Source organism: Canis lupus, chromosome 32 (genome assembly GCF_048164855.1).
Source record: "Canis lupus baileyi chromosome 32, mCanLup2.hap1, whole genome shotgun sequence".
NCBI lineage: Eukaryota > Metazoa > Chordata > Mammalia > Carnivora > Canidae > Canis > Canis lupus.
The window spans coordinates 10,358,239-10,374,516 of NC_132869.1; the positions used below are offsets into that span (position 1 = coordinate 10,358,239).

General features: G+C 42.0%; 1 protein-coding gene across 12 annotated transcripts in view; it reads right to left on the reverse strand.

Annotated features, from left to right (window-relative positions):
- Nucleotides 1-9,127, reverse strand: part of FSIP1 (fibrous sheath interacting protein 1) — a 194,253-nt gene extending 185,126 nt beyond the window's left edge. For 9 of the 12 annotated variants that reach the window (XR_012022514.1, XR_012022511.1, XR_012022510.1 and 6 more), the window contains exons 1-2: nucleotides 8,945-9,126; nucleotides 3,375-3,507 (exon numbers count right to left, since the gene is read on the reverse strand). Coding sequence is in view for 2 of the 12 variants with exons in the window: in XM_072808612.1 (XP_072664713.1) it covers nucleotides 3,375-3,500 (126 nt within the window). In the remaining 10 variants the exon portion in view is untranslated. Of the gene's footprint in view, nucleotides 1-3,374; nucleotides 3,508-8,530; nucleotides 8,702-8,944 lie in introns of those variants that run through there. The other 3 variants (XR_012022517.1, XM_072808613.1, XR_012022516.1) reach the window with 2 other exon arrangements.
- Nucleotides 9,128-16,278: the final 7,151 nt, after the last annotated feature.

Here is a 16,278-nt window from a genome sequence, read left to right on the forward strand (position 1 = left end):
ACTGTGGTACACCCACACAAAGGAACACTACTCATCAGTAAAAAGGAGAGAACTAGTGACACATAGAACAACAGAGGAGTCTCAAATGCATTGTGCCAACAGACAAAAGCCAGACTCAAATACTTTTTAACTCCATTCATCTGACTTTCTGGAAAAAGAAAAATAATGGTACCCAGAGAATCAGTGACTAACAGCTTGCCTAATTTCATAATTAATAACAAAACCAGGGGGCACCTGGGTGGCTCAGTGGTTTGAGTGTCTGCCTTTGGCTCAGGGCATGATCCTGGAGTCCCGGGTTCAAGCCCCATATGAGGCTCTCTGCATGGAGCCTGCTTCTCCCTCTGCCTGTCTCTACCTCTACATATCTCATGAATAAATAAGTAAAAATCTTTAAAAGATATATTTAATATCATAAAGCTAGAAACTCTCTCCAAATTAATCTATAAAAGCAATTTCAGTCAAAACCCCAAGAGCAATTTCACAAGACTTGGAAGAACCAATCCAATACAAAAAGAACAAAAAGCCAAAACTAGCTAATACCATTCTAAAAAAGAATAAGATGGAGAAATCCCTCCTACCAAATATCCAGAATAATCACACAACTAACAAGAGTTTACACACACTAATGATGCAGGATTAAATGAAACAAAACAGAGACCTGAACTAGACATGGTATTTTAGCAAGCGACTGGCAGTTCTGGACACATGTTAGAATCATCCCATTAGATGCATCTGCACGAGATTTAGACTGCAGATGTGAAGTAGAAGCCATCTTCCCAAGCTCCTGATAGGAAATTGGCAGGAAATACCAAAGGCACTGGACCATTTTCTTATACCATACACAAAAATAGGCCCAAAATGGATGAAAGACCTAAATGGGAGACAGGAATCCATCAAAATCGTAGAAGAGGAGAACAAAGGCAGCAACTTCTTTGACCTTGGCCACAGAGACTTCTTGCTAGAGACATCTCCAAAGGCTAGGGAAACAAGGGCAAAATTGAACTATTAGGATTTCATCAAGATAAAAGCTTTTGCATGACACAGGAAACAGTAGACAAAACCAAAAGACAATCTACAGAATGAGAGAAGATATTTGCAAATGTCTTATCAGATAACGGACTAGTATCCAAAATCTATAATGAACTTAACCAAACTCAACACTCAAAGAACAAATAATCTAATTAAGAAAAGGGCAGATGGATCCCTGGGTGGCGCAGCGGTTTAGCGCCTGCCTTTGGCCCAGGGCGCGATCCTGGAGACCCAGGATCGAATCCCATGTCAGGCTCCCGGTGCATGGAGCCTGCTTCTCCCTCTGCCTCTCTCTCTCTCTCTCTGTGACTATCATAAATAAATAAAAATTAAAAAAAAATAAAAAAAAAAAAAAGAAAAGGGCAGAAGACACGAATAGATATTTCTCCAAAGAAGACATGGAAATGGCCAATAGACACATGAAAAACTGCTTAACGTCATTCGGCAAGGGCTAAAATTAACAAGTCAGGAAATGATGGATGTTGGCAAGGATGCGGAGGAAGGGGGACCCTCTAACACTGTTGGTGGGAATGCAAGCTGGTACAGCCACTCTGGAGAACAGTATGGAGGTTCCTCAATAAGTTGAAAATAGAGCTCCCCTATGACCCAGCAATTGCACTACTGGGTATTTACACCAAAGATACAAATGTAGTAATCCAAAGGAGCACCTGCCACCCCAATGTTAATAGTAGCAATGTCTACAATAGCCAAACTATGCAAAGAGCACAGATATCCATCAACAGATGGATGGATTAAGACGATGTGGCACATATATATATGTCTGGAATATTACTGGAATATTACTCAGCTATCAAAAAAATGAAATCTTGCCACTTGCAACAATATAGATGGAACTAGATAGTATTATGCTAAGTGAAATAAGTCAATCAGAGAAAGACAATTATCATATGATTTAGATTCCATTTAATTCCACTCATATGTGGAATTTAAGAAACAAAACAGAGGAGCATAGAGGAAAGGAGGGAAAATAAAACAAGACAAAATCAGAGAGGGAGACAAACTATAAGAGACTCTTAATCATAGGAAACAAACTGAGGGTCTCTGGAGGGAAGGAGGGTGAGACACGGGGTAACTGGGTGATGGGCATTAAGGAGGGATATAATAAGACTGATGAATTGCTGACCCCTACCTCTGAAACCGATAATATACTATATGTTAATTGAATTTAAATTTTAAAAAATATTTTGTTAAAAAAAAGAAATACCAAAGGGAGTCATCTCTAGTATGTCTAGTCACCAGTATGTGGTTCTGAGGGACTTGTGGCAGTGTCAGGGAGCAGCAGCCTTTCTGATCTCTGGATTTTGGTCATGGAGGCATGACCTAGGAACCAACAATCCAGGGAAGTCCGCTCCCATGATTTCCTTTCCTGCTAGCCTTCCACTGATTTTTCAGAAGCTGAATTTCTGTATCCAATCTCTGCTGGAAATGCCTAGAGTGCTTTCTATTTCCTGCACCAAATCATAACAGACAAACACTCTGAGTTTTATAATGTATAATTTAGTCCATAAATCAAAAGAATAAATAAGTATGAGTTCATAAGCTAGCAACGATTTTTTTTTACCATGAGTGAACTTGGTTTGCTACAAATTTTTGTTTGCTATAAGCTTAAAATAAGTAGTCCCATGTTGCAGATGAAAAAAAATGATTCCTGGGGTGCCTGGATAGCATCCAACTCTTGGGTTCAGCTCAGGTCATGATCTCAGGGTCATGCCCAGAGTCAGGCTCCCAAAATCAATAGAGAGTCTGCTTGAGATTCTCTCTCCTTCATCCTTTGCCCCTCCTGTTCATGCTCTCTCTCTCTCTCTCTCTCAAATAATCTTAAAAAGAAACAACTGATTCCTTAAAAAAATCAAGTTTAGATATTTTAGGAAAAGAAAAAGAGACTAAAAAGAGAAAAAGAACAGAAAAAGTCAGGCCAGGTAAGGTACCTACTAAATGTATACCACATGGTCTTTGACTCAAACTTTATTTTTAAAACTTTATTTTAAAACTACAGGACCTTTTTCATATTAAGAGTCAATGGTGGCATAATAAGTATTGGAATACAAAGATTTCTTATGAAAAATAAAGAGTTTACAAATGAGCATTAGCAAAGTACAACTATGAACAAATAGGTCACCCTCCTAAAAAAGAACAAAAGAGGGGGAGGAGGAGGTAAAGAAGGACACAGGATTTTCATATTAAATGACCTAAAGTAAAATCCCAAAAGAAATCCATGAGTGCTCCCAGAACATACCCTCTAAAGAGGATCCTTGAAGTGGGATGTTAACAACAGCCTAGAGCTCAGGAGAAGGACCTGAAATCACTTGTAAACAGCAAAGTACCTTGAAGGATGCTGGTTCCGGTGAGAGCACCTCCAAAGAAGTACTTGAATCTCTGCTCCCAGGACGTGTTCTTGAATTGGAGGCTGGTTTTGAAATTCCATCTAAGTTTCCCTTTATAATATCCATTGATATCCTGAAACAAACAAGAAATTAAAGCAAGTTATGACCTGTATGCCTACATGTTTCATCAGTGTTAATGTGCAATTAACTCAGAATCTTTGTTAATAAAGATTAGGTTGCTACCAAAGTCACACTTCATCAGTCTCGTTTCATCGAAAGACATCTGCGTCCAAGGATTATGTTACTGTAGGCAGAAAACATTCCTCCCAGGATGTTAGATTCGGAAAGTGGCTAAAAAAGAATGCAGAGTGATTGCTGCCTCAGTGGCTTCTTGTGCCTTCAGAAGAAACATTTACTGTGTCATTGGCCTGAGAAGACACTGGTGGAGCACCAAGCCTCTCAACCCAGATTCACTTCATCTACTTTCTTCCAGTTTTGCCTCCCATAATCTATCTAGCACTTCCTCTTCTAGCTCAGCTCTCAGCCTGGACTCTCCTCTCAGCTCTGACTTCTCCTCTCCTCCTTGGTGCCACATTTTCATGGATCACCCATTTGAGGTCACTACTCTTTTTCTATCCACCCTCCACTTTTTTTTTTTTAAGATTTTTATTTATTTATTCATGAGAGACACAGAGAGAGAGAGAGAGGCAGAGACATAGGCAGAGGGAGAAGCAGGCTCCATGCAGGGAGCCCAATGCAGGACTTGATCCTGGGACTCCAGGATCATACACTGAGTCGAAGGCAGGCGCTCGACCACTGAGCCACCCAAGTGTCCCATACCCCCAACTTTTAAAGCCCATGATTCTATTTCACCCACGGAAACAATAAAACAAATCCTACTTTCTCTGTGAGAGGACAGACCCTGATTATCCAGCCATGAGTTGCCAACTTCTATTTTTCCTGCGACCCCATCCACAGGCCTGTGACCACGCTGGCTCCCTAATTATTCCCTGTGCTGCTTTGCAAAGCAGGAATTATTAGGCAGGGTGGTTCAAATTCGTGGGAGAATTTGGGCATTATGGGTACTTGGATTCTTGCAAACTGTGCCCTTGATCAGGACTATTCCAGATCTGCTCAGTAATGTTGGGGTATCGTGCACGCTGAGAAAAGGGAAGAAATAAGGAGAATGCCAGATTGTGCCTTCTCGTATTTAGCTTTATATGTAAATGGATCTTCCAACAATCCTTCCCTAAATTTTACGATTTCCCTAAATTCCTATTGATTATGAATGAAACCATCTCTCTCATAATAGAAGGAGGAAAGGCAATTGCCCCTGGCCCCAGCGAGTGTAACAGTGTTCTTTTTTTTTTACCCTACAAAATGACTCATCCTTCTTTCTTTTTTTGAACAGCAGAGGCAGAGTCCAGGGAAGGTTTGGATACAGGAAGAAACGCCAACGTGGACAACAGGTCGCTCCTCCAAGGCGCACGCAGGGTAATATGATCTGGCCTCCAACCATTCGGTGTGCCAAAGCTGATGCTTCAGGGACCACTAGGTCAATTCTTTCCATCTTAGCAAATGAAAAAGGCATTGATCTCAACAGTATTCAAACTCTGCAAAAGGGTCTGGGCTCTGCTCGGCGCTGACATTATTATTGTGCGATGACAGATTACCCTGGCCCATCACGTCACAATCAAAAAGCGTAAGTCATTGAAAGGCCAAGTGTCTTGTAAATGCTGTGAGCAGCCTGTTGAGGGAGACTTCTTGTAGCTCACAGAGGGAGCAATGAGATGGAAGCATCTGTAGAGCAGTATGATACTTGTCGTAAGGGGAGAAGCAGCACAGAGAACCATCAATGGCATGGAGCATCTAAAAGGCCCCCGAAATCTTTCCATTTGCTTTAGAAATAAAGCAAATGTTCTATTATGTTTGTTCCTGAAAATAATAGATTAATAAAATACAGTTCCCAGGGTGGGTGGGGATATAACTGACAATCTTATGACTCTACTTATGTAGAAAAAAGTACTAGATTAAGGGCATTGAATTAGGATCTCATAGATGTATTTGAATGTTTAAGGAGAAATCTCAATAGCCACATAGAAGTTCCACAAGAAAAATAAAGCTTTGTCAAAGAAAGTGACCAAATGATAATTACTTATAATTACAGAAGCACTAAATGTTGATTTAACTAAATACTGTGTATGTGGGGAGGAGTATATAATAGGAGAGGTAGTATAAAATATCCAATCTGTCATAATAGGAAATCAAAGAGAATGTCCAAAAATTGATAAAACCAAGCAATAGTAAAATAAGCATAATATTTATGAGTTCAGGATGGTTGCCTCTGGAGGGTGAGACTAGGAATTGCTTTTCTTCCATTGTAAATGTTAAAGTTTGACATTTTTTATTATGCTACTTTAATAAAAGTAAAACCTAATTTTTTAAATAATGAATAAATGTAAAATAAGAAATCTCCAAGGAACTGGAAGGAAATATAAAGATGATTTACATAAGTTAATGACTTTTTAAACACAACACCAAGAGCATAAACCAAAAAGGAAGACACTAATAGATTTGATCACATAACATTTAGTGTTCTTGAATGCCAATAAACAAGCAAAAAAGAACTCTAAATTAAATCAAAAGGCACCTGAGAAACTACGGAAAATATAAGCAACACAGATGATATACAAAAGGCTAATGAATTTACATATCTAAAGAAATCTTACCAATCTGTAAGAAAAAGAAACATTCCAATAGAAAACTGGCTAAGGGGAGCCCTGGGTGGCGCAGCGGTTTGGCGCCTGCCTTTGGCCCAGGGCGCGATCCTGGAGACCCAGGATCGAGTCCCACATCAGGCTCCCGGTGCATGGAGCCTGCTGCTTCTCCCTCTGCCTGTGTCTCTGCCTCTCTCTCTCTCTCTGTGACTATCATGAATAAATAAAAATTAAAAAAAAAAAAATTAAAAAAAAAAAAAAAGAAAACTGGCCAAGGACATAAACAAGGAATTCAGAAAGGAAAGAAGAAGGGAAGCAAGGAAGAAAGAAAGGAAAGAAGGAAGGAAGGAAGGAAGGAAGGAAGGAAGGAAAGAAGGAAGGAAAGAAGGAAGGAAAGAAGGAAAGAAGGAAGGAAAGAAGGAAAGAAAGAAGAAAGAAAGAAAGAAAGAAAGAAAGAAAGAAAGAAAGAAAGAAAGAAAAGAAAGAAAATATCTTGCTAAATGTCAATATCTTGCTAAAAAAAAAAGTTCAATTCTTTAATTAAAGGAATATACACAAAGGGACCTGAGAGATGATCACAAATCAGGGAATAACAGAGATGGGTTCTTCTGGATTGGTGGGTTCATGGATATTTCTGGTCTTTTATTTTACCTTTTTGCTTATCTGTATTTTCTGATTTTCTACTAAGTATATCTTGAATTCATAATTAAATAATTTATTGTAGAAAAATGTCTACAATATATTAAAGTATATTTAAAAATAAAATCACCCAATATTCACCACTCTGACCTAAACATTGTTGGCATATTTCTTACCCATTTTTGCTCTATGTGTTTCCACCAAATTGCACTCACATATTTCACACTTAATATCACATGATGAAGCATTTGCTTATTGCAGTAAAGGTACTTCCAAAATAAAATATTATTTACTTCATGATATTCCATTAAACAGATATAAAAAAAATTAAAAATTAAAAAATAAAAACAGATGATATATGACCAGATTCTAAATCTTAACAAATCACTGACACATACCAACTTTTTATAACATTTACTACAAACATGATTAAATTTTTTTCTTAAGATTTTATTTATTTATTCATGAGAGACACAGAGAGAGGCAGAGACATAGGCAGAGGGAGAAGGAGGCTTCCTACAAGGAGCCCAATGTGGGACTTGACCCCAGGACCACGCCCTGAGCCAAAGGCAAACCCTCAACCACTGAGCCAGCCAGGCATCCCAAGGTTAAGCTTTTTCAAACAGGCTTGTAAGAAATGCAATCACCATGGATCACTTAAAACCAAAATAGAGACATAAAACCAACATGGCTGCCATAATTTGGTATTTGGGAATGAAAGGAAGAATTGAAAGAAAATGAATCCTTGTCTGCTTAGTAATAACAAATAGCCAGACTTTTTTTTTAAGTGGAATTGTATTTATTTTCATAATCTTAATGTTCAAAAGTTATTTTATGGTAGTTTTTTTATTTATATATTTATGTAAGAAATACTTGTCCATGAGAAGCAGAAAGTCAAATAATATAGAAGAATAAAATTTTTAAAGTCAAAATTTCCAGGGTGCCTGGGTGCCTTAGTTGGCTGAATGTTAGCCTTGGTTTGCTCCAAGTCTGGCTCCCTAACCTGGGGAGTCGGCGTGAAGATTCTCTCCCTCTGTCTCTCAGGAGCGCAGTATGAATGCGCCTGCTCTAATAAATAAATCTTCAAAAAAAATTTTTTTTAAGTCAAAACTTCCCTCACTCCCAAGCCACTGTCAATAGACTTGGGGGATCTCACTTTTTTTAGGGATATGCAAGCTTTCGATCCTTCATACCTCCCTACTCCTCCCCAGCACACACACCAATGGCACACACAATTTTAAATTAACCTCTTTGTGTGAATCTTTGTTGTTATGCTTATATGCCCAGATGATAAACTATGCTGAGTCAAAGAAAACCTGCGTTTCAACCTTTGGTAGGACGCCACATTGCCCACCAAGAAGGTTGTACAAGATTACACTACTTCCAACAGGGTATGATGAAAGTGCCTCTTTCCTCATTTTGGTCTGGGGTCATCTGGTTTTCATATCAAGCTGTTTTTTTTTTTGTTTTTGTTTTTTTTTAAATCTACGATAGTCACACACACACACAGAGAGAGAGAGGCAGAGACACAGGCAGAGGGAGAAGCAGGCTCCATGCACCGGGAGCCCGACGTGGGACTCGATCTCGGGTCTCCAGGATCGCGCCCTGGGCCAAAGGCAGGCGCCAAACCGCTGCGCCACCCAGGGATCCCCAAAGCTGTTTCATCTCTGTCAATCTGGTGAGTGTCAAAGATATCTCTGAATCTAATTTGCATTTCTTTAATGATGGGAGAAGCCCAGTCTCCAGCCAAAAGTTTACTGGCCACCATTCCCCCACCCCCACCCCCACCCCGTGACGTGCCTATTCGCATCCTTTGCTATTTACGTTCTATTTCAAATGACTGGCGGTTAATTTTTAATGTCCGTTTTAGATCTTAAGGGCCAGAAGACACAGGACAGTAGGAGTCCTCCATAGAGGTCCTAAGGTCGGGAATCTCGGCGATCGTCTCGGTGGAGGCGGACGCCTCTGTCCGCACGCGGCAGGCCAGCTCCCTCCCAGGCCCCGCCCCAGGCTGGGCCCGCCCCCTCCTGGCCCTGCCCCTTCACCCCGACAGCCGGTCTCCGGGCCCAGCAGCCCGACACGACTCCGCCCCGCCCACTCATTGGCCCCGCCCCTCCACCTGCCGGCCCGCGGGCGGTCCCTGACGCGACCCCGCCCCCTCCGCGGCAGGGCGCGCGGCGATCGAGGTGGGTCCGACCAGGTGCGGTGCCTTACCTTCCGGGCACAACTCCGGGAGGCAGTCACCGGTCGGCGGGTCACTGACGGGCGCAGAGCGTCACCGCCTGTCCCCCAAGGGGAGGGGTCTTTCCCGCCACCTCGGCTTCTCTGGAAGGGGAAGGGGCTGCGCGTCCAAAGCCCTCCTGCTTCCGGGAACGCTGTTCCCTTGGCAACCAGCACTACGCTTCCAGTCTCGCGATAAGAGAAAAGGGCTGTACCATGTGGCAATGAGGTGGGGGCCAGGGGCGGCGGGGAACGCTGTCCCCCCTCCCCAGAGCTGGGGCAGCCCTGCTGTCTCCTTGGTCTTCCTACGGTCCGTGTGGCCGGGGAGAGGGTTGTTCCTACTGGACCGAACTCCAAAGGAGGCTGTCTGGATGCCTACGTGGCTCTCTACCATTACTATGATGCTCTGTCGCTCTGGCATCCTCTCTGAGCTCGTTTCCTCCTCTGTAAAATGGGAATGATAATAATTCCTTCCCACAGATTGTTGTGCAGCTCAAAAAGAGTATATATTTGAAGTTTTTTTTTTTAATTTATTTATGATAGTCACACACAGAGGGAGAGAGAGAGAGAGGCAGAGACACAAGCCGGCTCCATGCACCGGGAGCCCGACGTGGGATTCGATCCCGGGTCTCCAGGATCGCGCCCTGGGCCAAAGGCAGGCACCAAACCGCTGCGCCACCCAGGGATCCCTATACTTGAAGTTCTTGCTATGCTTTGGATTCCACGTAGATTTTTAAAAATATACTAATTTTGCAAGATTGGGCTACAGCCCAAAAGAGGAACGATTCTTATTTGCACTTTTCTCTTTTTATGGATTCTCTCATTCTTAGTGCATGAATACTGTTTCCACAGGTCTCCAAATTGATTTTCTTCATCCTCGGTACCATCAGATACTTGCTTACCCAGCCCCTGTAGCCACGTATTTTAGGTAGGAAGAATGTTGTATTCTTTTAAGTGTTTTCCAGTGAAGCAAATAGAGGTGAAGTGTGTTGCTCAGGCAACCACAGCTACAGTCTAAGGCAGTGCTGGGTTTAAAAACCCGGCCATAAATGTCATCCATATACAGCTAAATCCTGCATTTCTATCTCCAAGCCAGACCTCTCCCCTGAATTCCACTTTTATTTAACCAGCTATAAGATATGTCTACTTAGATGTAAGAAGCTAACATGTCAAGAAAAACCTTGAAACTAATATGTCAGAAACAAGCCCCTCTGCAGTCACCCCCGCTCCTAACTCCACCCTCCTATCTAGCTTAGTAAATGCTAACTCTGTCCTACCAGACTCAGAACCAGAAACCTTGAAAAACACCCTCAATTCCTCTTTCCCTCACACTCTCCAATCAATTTGATGTAAATCCTACCACCTTTACATTTAAAGTATATCCAGAATCTAACTGCCTCTCACCACCTCCTGCACTTCCATTCTGATCCATACTGCCATCATTCCTCACCTAGATTTTTGCAACAACTTCCTTCCTAACTGTTGCCTTCCTGGCCCCTACCACTTTCAAACAGCAGCCTGAATGATGCCTTCAAAACCAAAGTCCAGGGATACCTGAGTGGCTCAGTGGTTGAGTGTCTGCCTTTGGCTCAGGTGGTGGTCCTGGGGTCCTGGGATCGAGTCCCACATCTGGCTCCCCACAGGGAGCCTGCTTCTCCCTCTGCCTATGTCTCTGCCTCTCTCTGTGTTTCTCATGAATAAATAAATAAAATCTTTAAAAAAAAAAACCATGTCACTCCTCGGCTCAGGACTCTCCATGGCTCCCCATATCCTGCCCTTATAATTCCCACAGATCCTAAATGACCAGGCCCTCTGTCTACTCTCAGACTTCCAGTCCTATCATCCTTTCCCTGGTAAACTTCACTCCAGCCTCACTGTCCTCCTTGTCAGTATTTCTGCTCCGGAATTTCTTCCTAGCATTGATAAGGAGATTTGTGTGTTTTTCTAAATTAAAAAAAAAAAAAAAGTTGAGAAAGCAGGGAAAAATGGAAAAAGCAATCTAATTCTTCTATGAGAATTAAACTTTATCAATCAACATAGAGATGTTACTGAAGAAATCCACTGATGTCAGATCAAAAACAAAAACAGGAAATGCTAACACTCTGTCAGAAGTGGAGGTCCACACTCTGGGAACCTGGATTGGAGCTCATGGGGGAGATGCAGTCACAATCTGACTGGTCAGTCTTGCTTGCAGCTGGTGCCAGGTTCTAAATGTGTTTTCCTGGCAGTGTCTGCTGCTAGCCCTGAGTTATTCTTGCAAATAAAATAAATATTAATAAATTGGTATTCATTATGTGCTTTATACAAATTATATGAGAGGCATTCCGAGAAATAACAAGTTTGACTCAAAAACGAGTCCTTAAATTGGCAATTTCCAACCTGGGATTCTGTGAAGTGCTGTTAACCTTGCATGAAGATTTGTATGTTACATTATTCAAATGGTACCCAGTGGTTTCCTCTGTGTTCTCCAGTATTTGAATATTTGCTATAGGCTACAGTTCTTGTAAATACCTACAAACACTTTTTTTTAAAGATTTTATTTATTTATTCATGAGAGACACCGAGATAGAGAGGCAGAGACACAGGCAGAGGGAGAAGCAGGCTCCATGCAGGGAGCCTGATGTGGGACTCGATCCCGGATCTCCAGGATCACACCCTGGACCGAACGTGGCACTAAACCTTTGGGCCACCGGGGCTGCCCCCTACAAACACTTTTTTGAAAGATTGAGGGGGCACCTGGGTGGCTCAGTTGGTTGAGCGCCTGACTCTTTGTTTTTGGTTCAGGTCGTGACTTCGCAGTTGTGAGGTGGAGCCCCGAGTTAGGCTCCACACACAGCGTGGAGTCTGCTTCAGATTCTCTCTCCCTCTGTCCCACCCGCCCCAAAACACACACACGCACACACACACATCTCTAAAATAAATAAATACATAAAATCTTTTAAAGAAATCATTCAGATTGCGTAACAAGAATATGAAGAAGATTGAAAATATTTTCAAAATAACTGCAGATTTGGAGAACTGCTGGCAGTTTTGATTTCTTGTTTATGCATCCCAAGGATTACTACGTTGGGAATTTGGAAACGCTTACTCCTTGTTGTTCCCCCAAGATGGAATAATCCCCTACGCAAACACATACCGCCCCCCCCCCCCCCCCCCCCAGTCCTCTGCTTCCTCTGCCAGGAATACAGTTGCCCGGCTATCCGTATGGCTCACTTCCTCTCTTCCCTCAGGTGGGGCTTTCCTGACCACTCTGTATAAGATAATGATCCCCGGAGCGCCTGGTTGGCTCAGTGGGCTAAGCATCCAACTCTTGATTTTGGCTCAGGTCGTGATCTCAGAGTTGTGGGATCAAGCCCCTACTTAAGATTCTCTCTCCCTCTCCCCCAGCCCCCCTTCCTCTCTAAAAAAAAAAAAAAAAAAAAGGAATTGAGTGATAATAATAATCCCTGTCTCCAACCTCCCTATCCTCTCTTCCCTTGACTCTGCTGCTCTCTCTCTCTCTTTTTTTTTTTTTTCTTTTTTATGAGGAGGAGAGATGACATTATTTGGATTCTTTAAACTTAATAGCTGGGTTATCTTGAATAAATCTGTAAACTTTTCTGGGCAGTGATTTCCTCTTTTGAGAAATGTGGTTGGACTAGTTTTGCAGTTCTTAACTCCACTGCATTAGAATCACCTGGGGAGATTTCATAAAATACTGATCCTAGGGCTACATCTGAGAGCAAATGAACCTGAAATTCTAGGGCTTCTCAGACTTTAACATGCAGGTAAATCGACTGGGCTCTCGTTAAAATGCTGATTCAATGTGTCAGGGGGGACCCAAGATTCTGCCTCCGGCCCACCGGCCACTCTTGGAGTAGCTGAACACTGATAAACTCCGTAAGTCCGCACAATTCTAATATTCCATGAATCAAGGCTGCTCTTTCCATTTTTATTTTTGGTAACTAATGCTACCCATGAAGAAAATACATTTCAGATTTCGTCTGGATGTAGGGAGAGAAAACCAACTAAGAGAAATTGAGGCTATGATCTGTGTCTTTTCACTTTTTAAAACTGTTGGGCAGCCCGGGTGGCTCAGCGGTTTAGCGCCGCCTTCGGCCCAGGGCGTGACCCTGGAGACCCGGGATCGGGGATGGGGGATCGGGGATGGGGGATCGGGGATGGAGTCCCACACTGGGCTCCGGCGTGAGCCTGCCTCTCCCTCTGCCTGTGTCTCTGCCTCTCTCTCTGTGTCTCTCAGAAATAAATAAAATCTTAAAACAAACAAACAAACAAACCTGTTGCTTTTAAAATATAGACAGCAGAAGATACATAAAAAGCAATTGAAACGACAGTTCAGGTTCAATAGAAGCTTAGTGTCTCTTCCCTGTAATGTTACCAAACTAAGTGCCCATCAATGTCATTTTGCATGAAACTGATCTTGTTTTCTGTCATTCTCTTTTTGTGTATTGTTATATTCCCTGAACTGCCAGAGATCTTATGTGCCTTGAGGGCAAATTTTAACAAATTGTATTTGTTGTGTATTAGCACACAATACAGTGCTTTGTTTTCGATTTCCTGAAATACTTGTGTTAACTGTTGCAGGTGACACCCTCAAGATAATTGATTTTCAGAGGCGTCAGTGAGCTCTGTATTTCACTTTGCTGTTTTCTGAAGTGTGTTGAAAAACCCCAGACATATTCTAGAAAGTATTGTGCCTTTCAAAGTAATTCATAAAGATTTCTTCTAGAGTCAAGATATTTTTTTTAAATTTTTTTTATTTATTTATGATAGGCACACAGTGAGAGAGAGAGGCAGAGACACAGGCAGAGGGAGAAGCAGGCTCCATGCACCGGGAGCCCGACGTGGGATTCGATCCCGGGTCTCCAGGATCGCGCCCTGGGCCAAAGGCAGGAGCCAAACCGCTGCGCCACCCAGGGATCCCTAGAGTCAAGATATTTAAGTTAAAATGTCCCTGGTCTCATTCCAAGTTGGTGGCATATGGCAGTGTTGGTTTCAGAGTTGGTTTTTGTTTTAAATCTCTCTCTACTCTTGACCTTCCCCTGCTAAGTGGAGTCAGATTCGGATGAATGAAAGAGAGCCCACATTTTATTCCATCTGGCCCTAACTACCATTCCAGTTTTGTTGCCCCAATTTCCCTTTTCTTGCCATAAGCTTCTGCCAAATGTGACAGCACCCTAGGAGCAGAACCTCATAAGCCTTGTATTATAGATTCTCTGAACTAGACCAAATAGCCATTTATTTTGGAGGGCAGTTAAAAATGTGTGCCACTCGACAGCTCCCACATCCTGTGAGCCTACGGTGTAGTGTTATTAAAAAATAACATTTAGGGGCACCTGGGTGGCTCAGGTGGTTAAGTGGTTGCCTTTGGCTCAGGTCATGATCTCAGCGCCATGTCAGGCTCCCTGCTTAGTGGGGAGTCTGCTTCTCCCAATCCTCCCTGCTCATGCTCTCAAATAAATGAAATCTTAAAAAATAATAAATTTACTGAGTGTTTGGGACATGCCTTAAATGGATCATCTCACTTCACTCCATAACAGCCTATGAGGTGACACTAACCACAGAGCAGTTAAGTAGTTTGCCTGAGGTCACTCGGGAACTAACCGACTGTTTCCAACCCAGTTTCAAAGCCTGCGCTCTTCACCTCCTCTCTGGACTGAATTCAAGAAGAGTATCCACTAGATGGTGCTGATTGTCTTCTGTTAAAAACAAACCTCTCAAACTCACTTTCCTTGGATTTTAGGTGTACCAAAAAACCACTGAAAACAAATATCCTGTATGTTTGAACTGTGCTTGGATACATCTTTAAATAGCTATCTGAATTGGAAGAGTGAGAATTAAATCTTAAAAAAAAAAAAAAAAAAAAAAAACAGAGTGGAGAGGCACCTGGGTGGCTCAGCGGTGGAGCCTTCTGCTCAGGTCGTGATCCCGGGGTCCGGGGATCGAGTCCCACATCGGGCTCCCTGTGAGGAGCCTGCTTCTCCCTCTGCTTAAGTCTCTGCCTCTCTCTCTGTGTCTCTCATGTATAAATAAATAAAATATTTTTAAAAACAATGGATTTTTTAAAATATCCTAATGCATATTATAAATATATCAAATAACCGTTGGTGACTTTGAAAGACTGAAGTTCTCACACGTCTGTATTTATATAAAATCTACAGACTTTAAAAGAAGTTCATGTTTCATTTCATTTGCCCCCTTTATACCAACTGCACCCTCCCCCGCCCTTCCTGATCCTGCGTGGTCACAGTGCCATGCATGTAACCAAGAGGCATGAACAGGAAAGGAAATAAAGCCCTTAGAGACCAATAAAGCAAGTTCTGAAGCAGGTGACCTTATTTTTATTTAAAGTAAATTGTACTTTAAATCTAGTATGTGTTTAGTATTTTTTTTAGTGCTTTTTTAGTACTTCAAAGTCATGAAATAAATCTGCTAAAAATGGCTTCTCAGATTTTGTTGTTCATCGAGATCATTTTGTGTGTCACTTACAATGTTCATTTTCATCCCCATTCCCTGACTTAGTAGATCTGGGGTCAAACACAGGAATCTGCATTTTAACAGACACCTGGGTGATTCTGGTGCAGTGGAACATGAAGCATGCTTTGAAAAAACACTAACTTAAAACTGTTTTAAAACGACACTTTAAAAATAACTGCCTGTGTCTCTGCCTCTCTCTCTGCATCTCTCATGAATAAATAAATCTTTTAAAAAATCTATTAGCCCAAATGTGTAATGATACCCCCTGAATTTTAAGTGAAAGGAGTTAGCCCAGGCATTGTCATGTGACCTTGTTTAACTTGTCCAAGCAATATGAATTTCAGCGTGGAAGGAGGAAAAAAAAAAAAAAAAACTATGCCAAGAGTCTGAGGAGGCACATAAAAATCAACATACATACACACATCATGAGTGCAGCCTTACAATTATGACCCAGAACACTAGTAGAGGCTTGTTTCTTAAAAGATAGTAAAGTAAATAAAAAAATGAAGATATCTTCCAAAATCTGGAATGATTTTTTGGGGGGAGGGGTCATCTCAGATCTGGCCTTAAGAGATAAGCTCTGCCAAGTGAGTCATTCACCAGCAAGGGAGAAATATATTTCTCTTCTCAGAGAAGTCCCTCGTAGTAACTCTAGTTATAGTTTGGTCACCTGCAGCAATTCTGTATCTGTAAAGAATTAAAGCGTTGCCAGAACATTCTAGAGGCTAGCTGCAGTTTCCATTGCTGGATGCCAGTTGAGGTTACAGTGCTCTGCTCCCGGCATGTTGCCTGTGCCAGAGGAATGGATGAGACACTGCTTGTGGATAATAGGTGAAGAGAAGTTTAGCAAT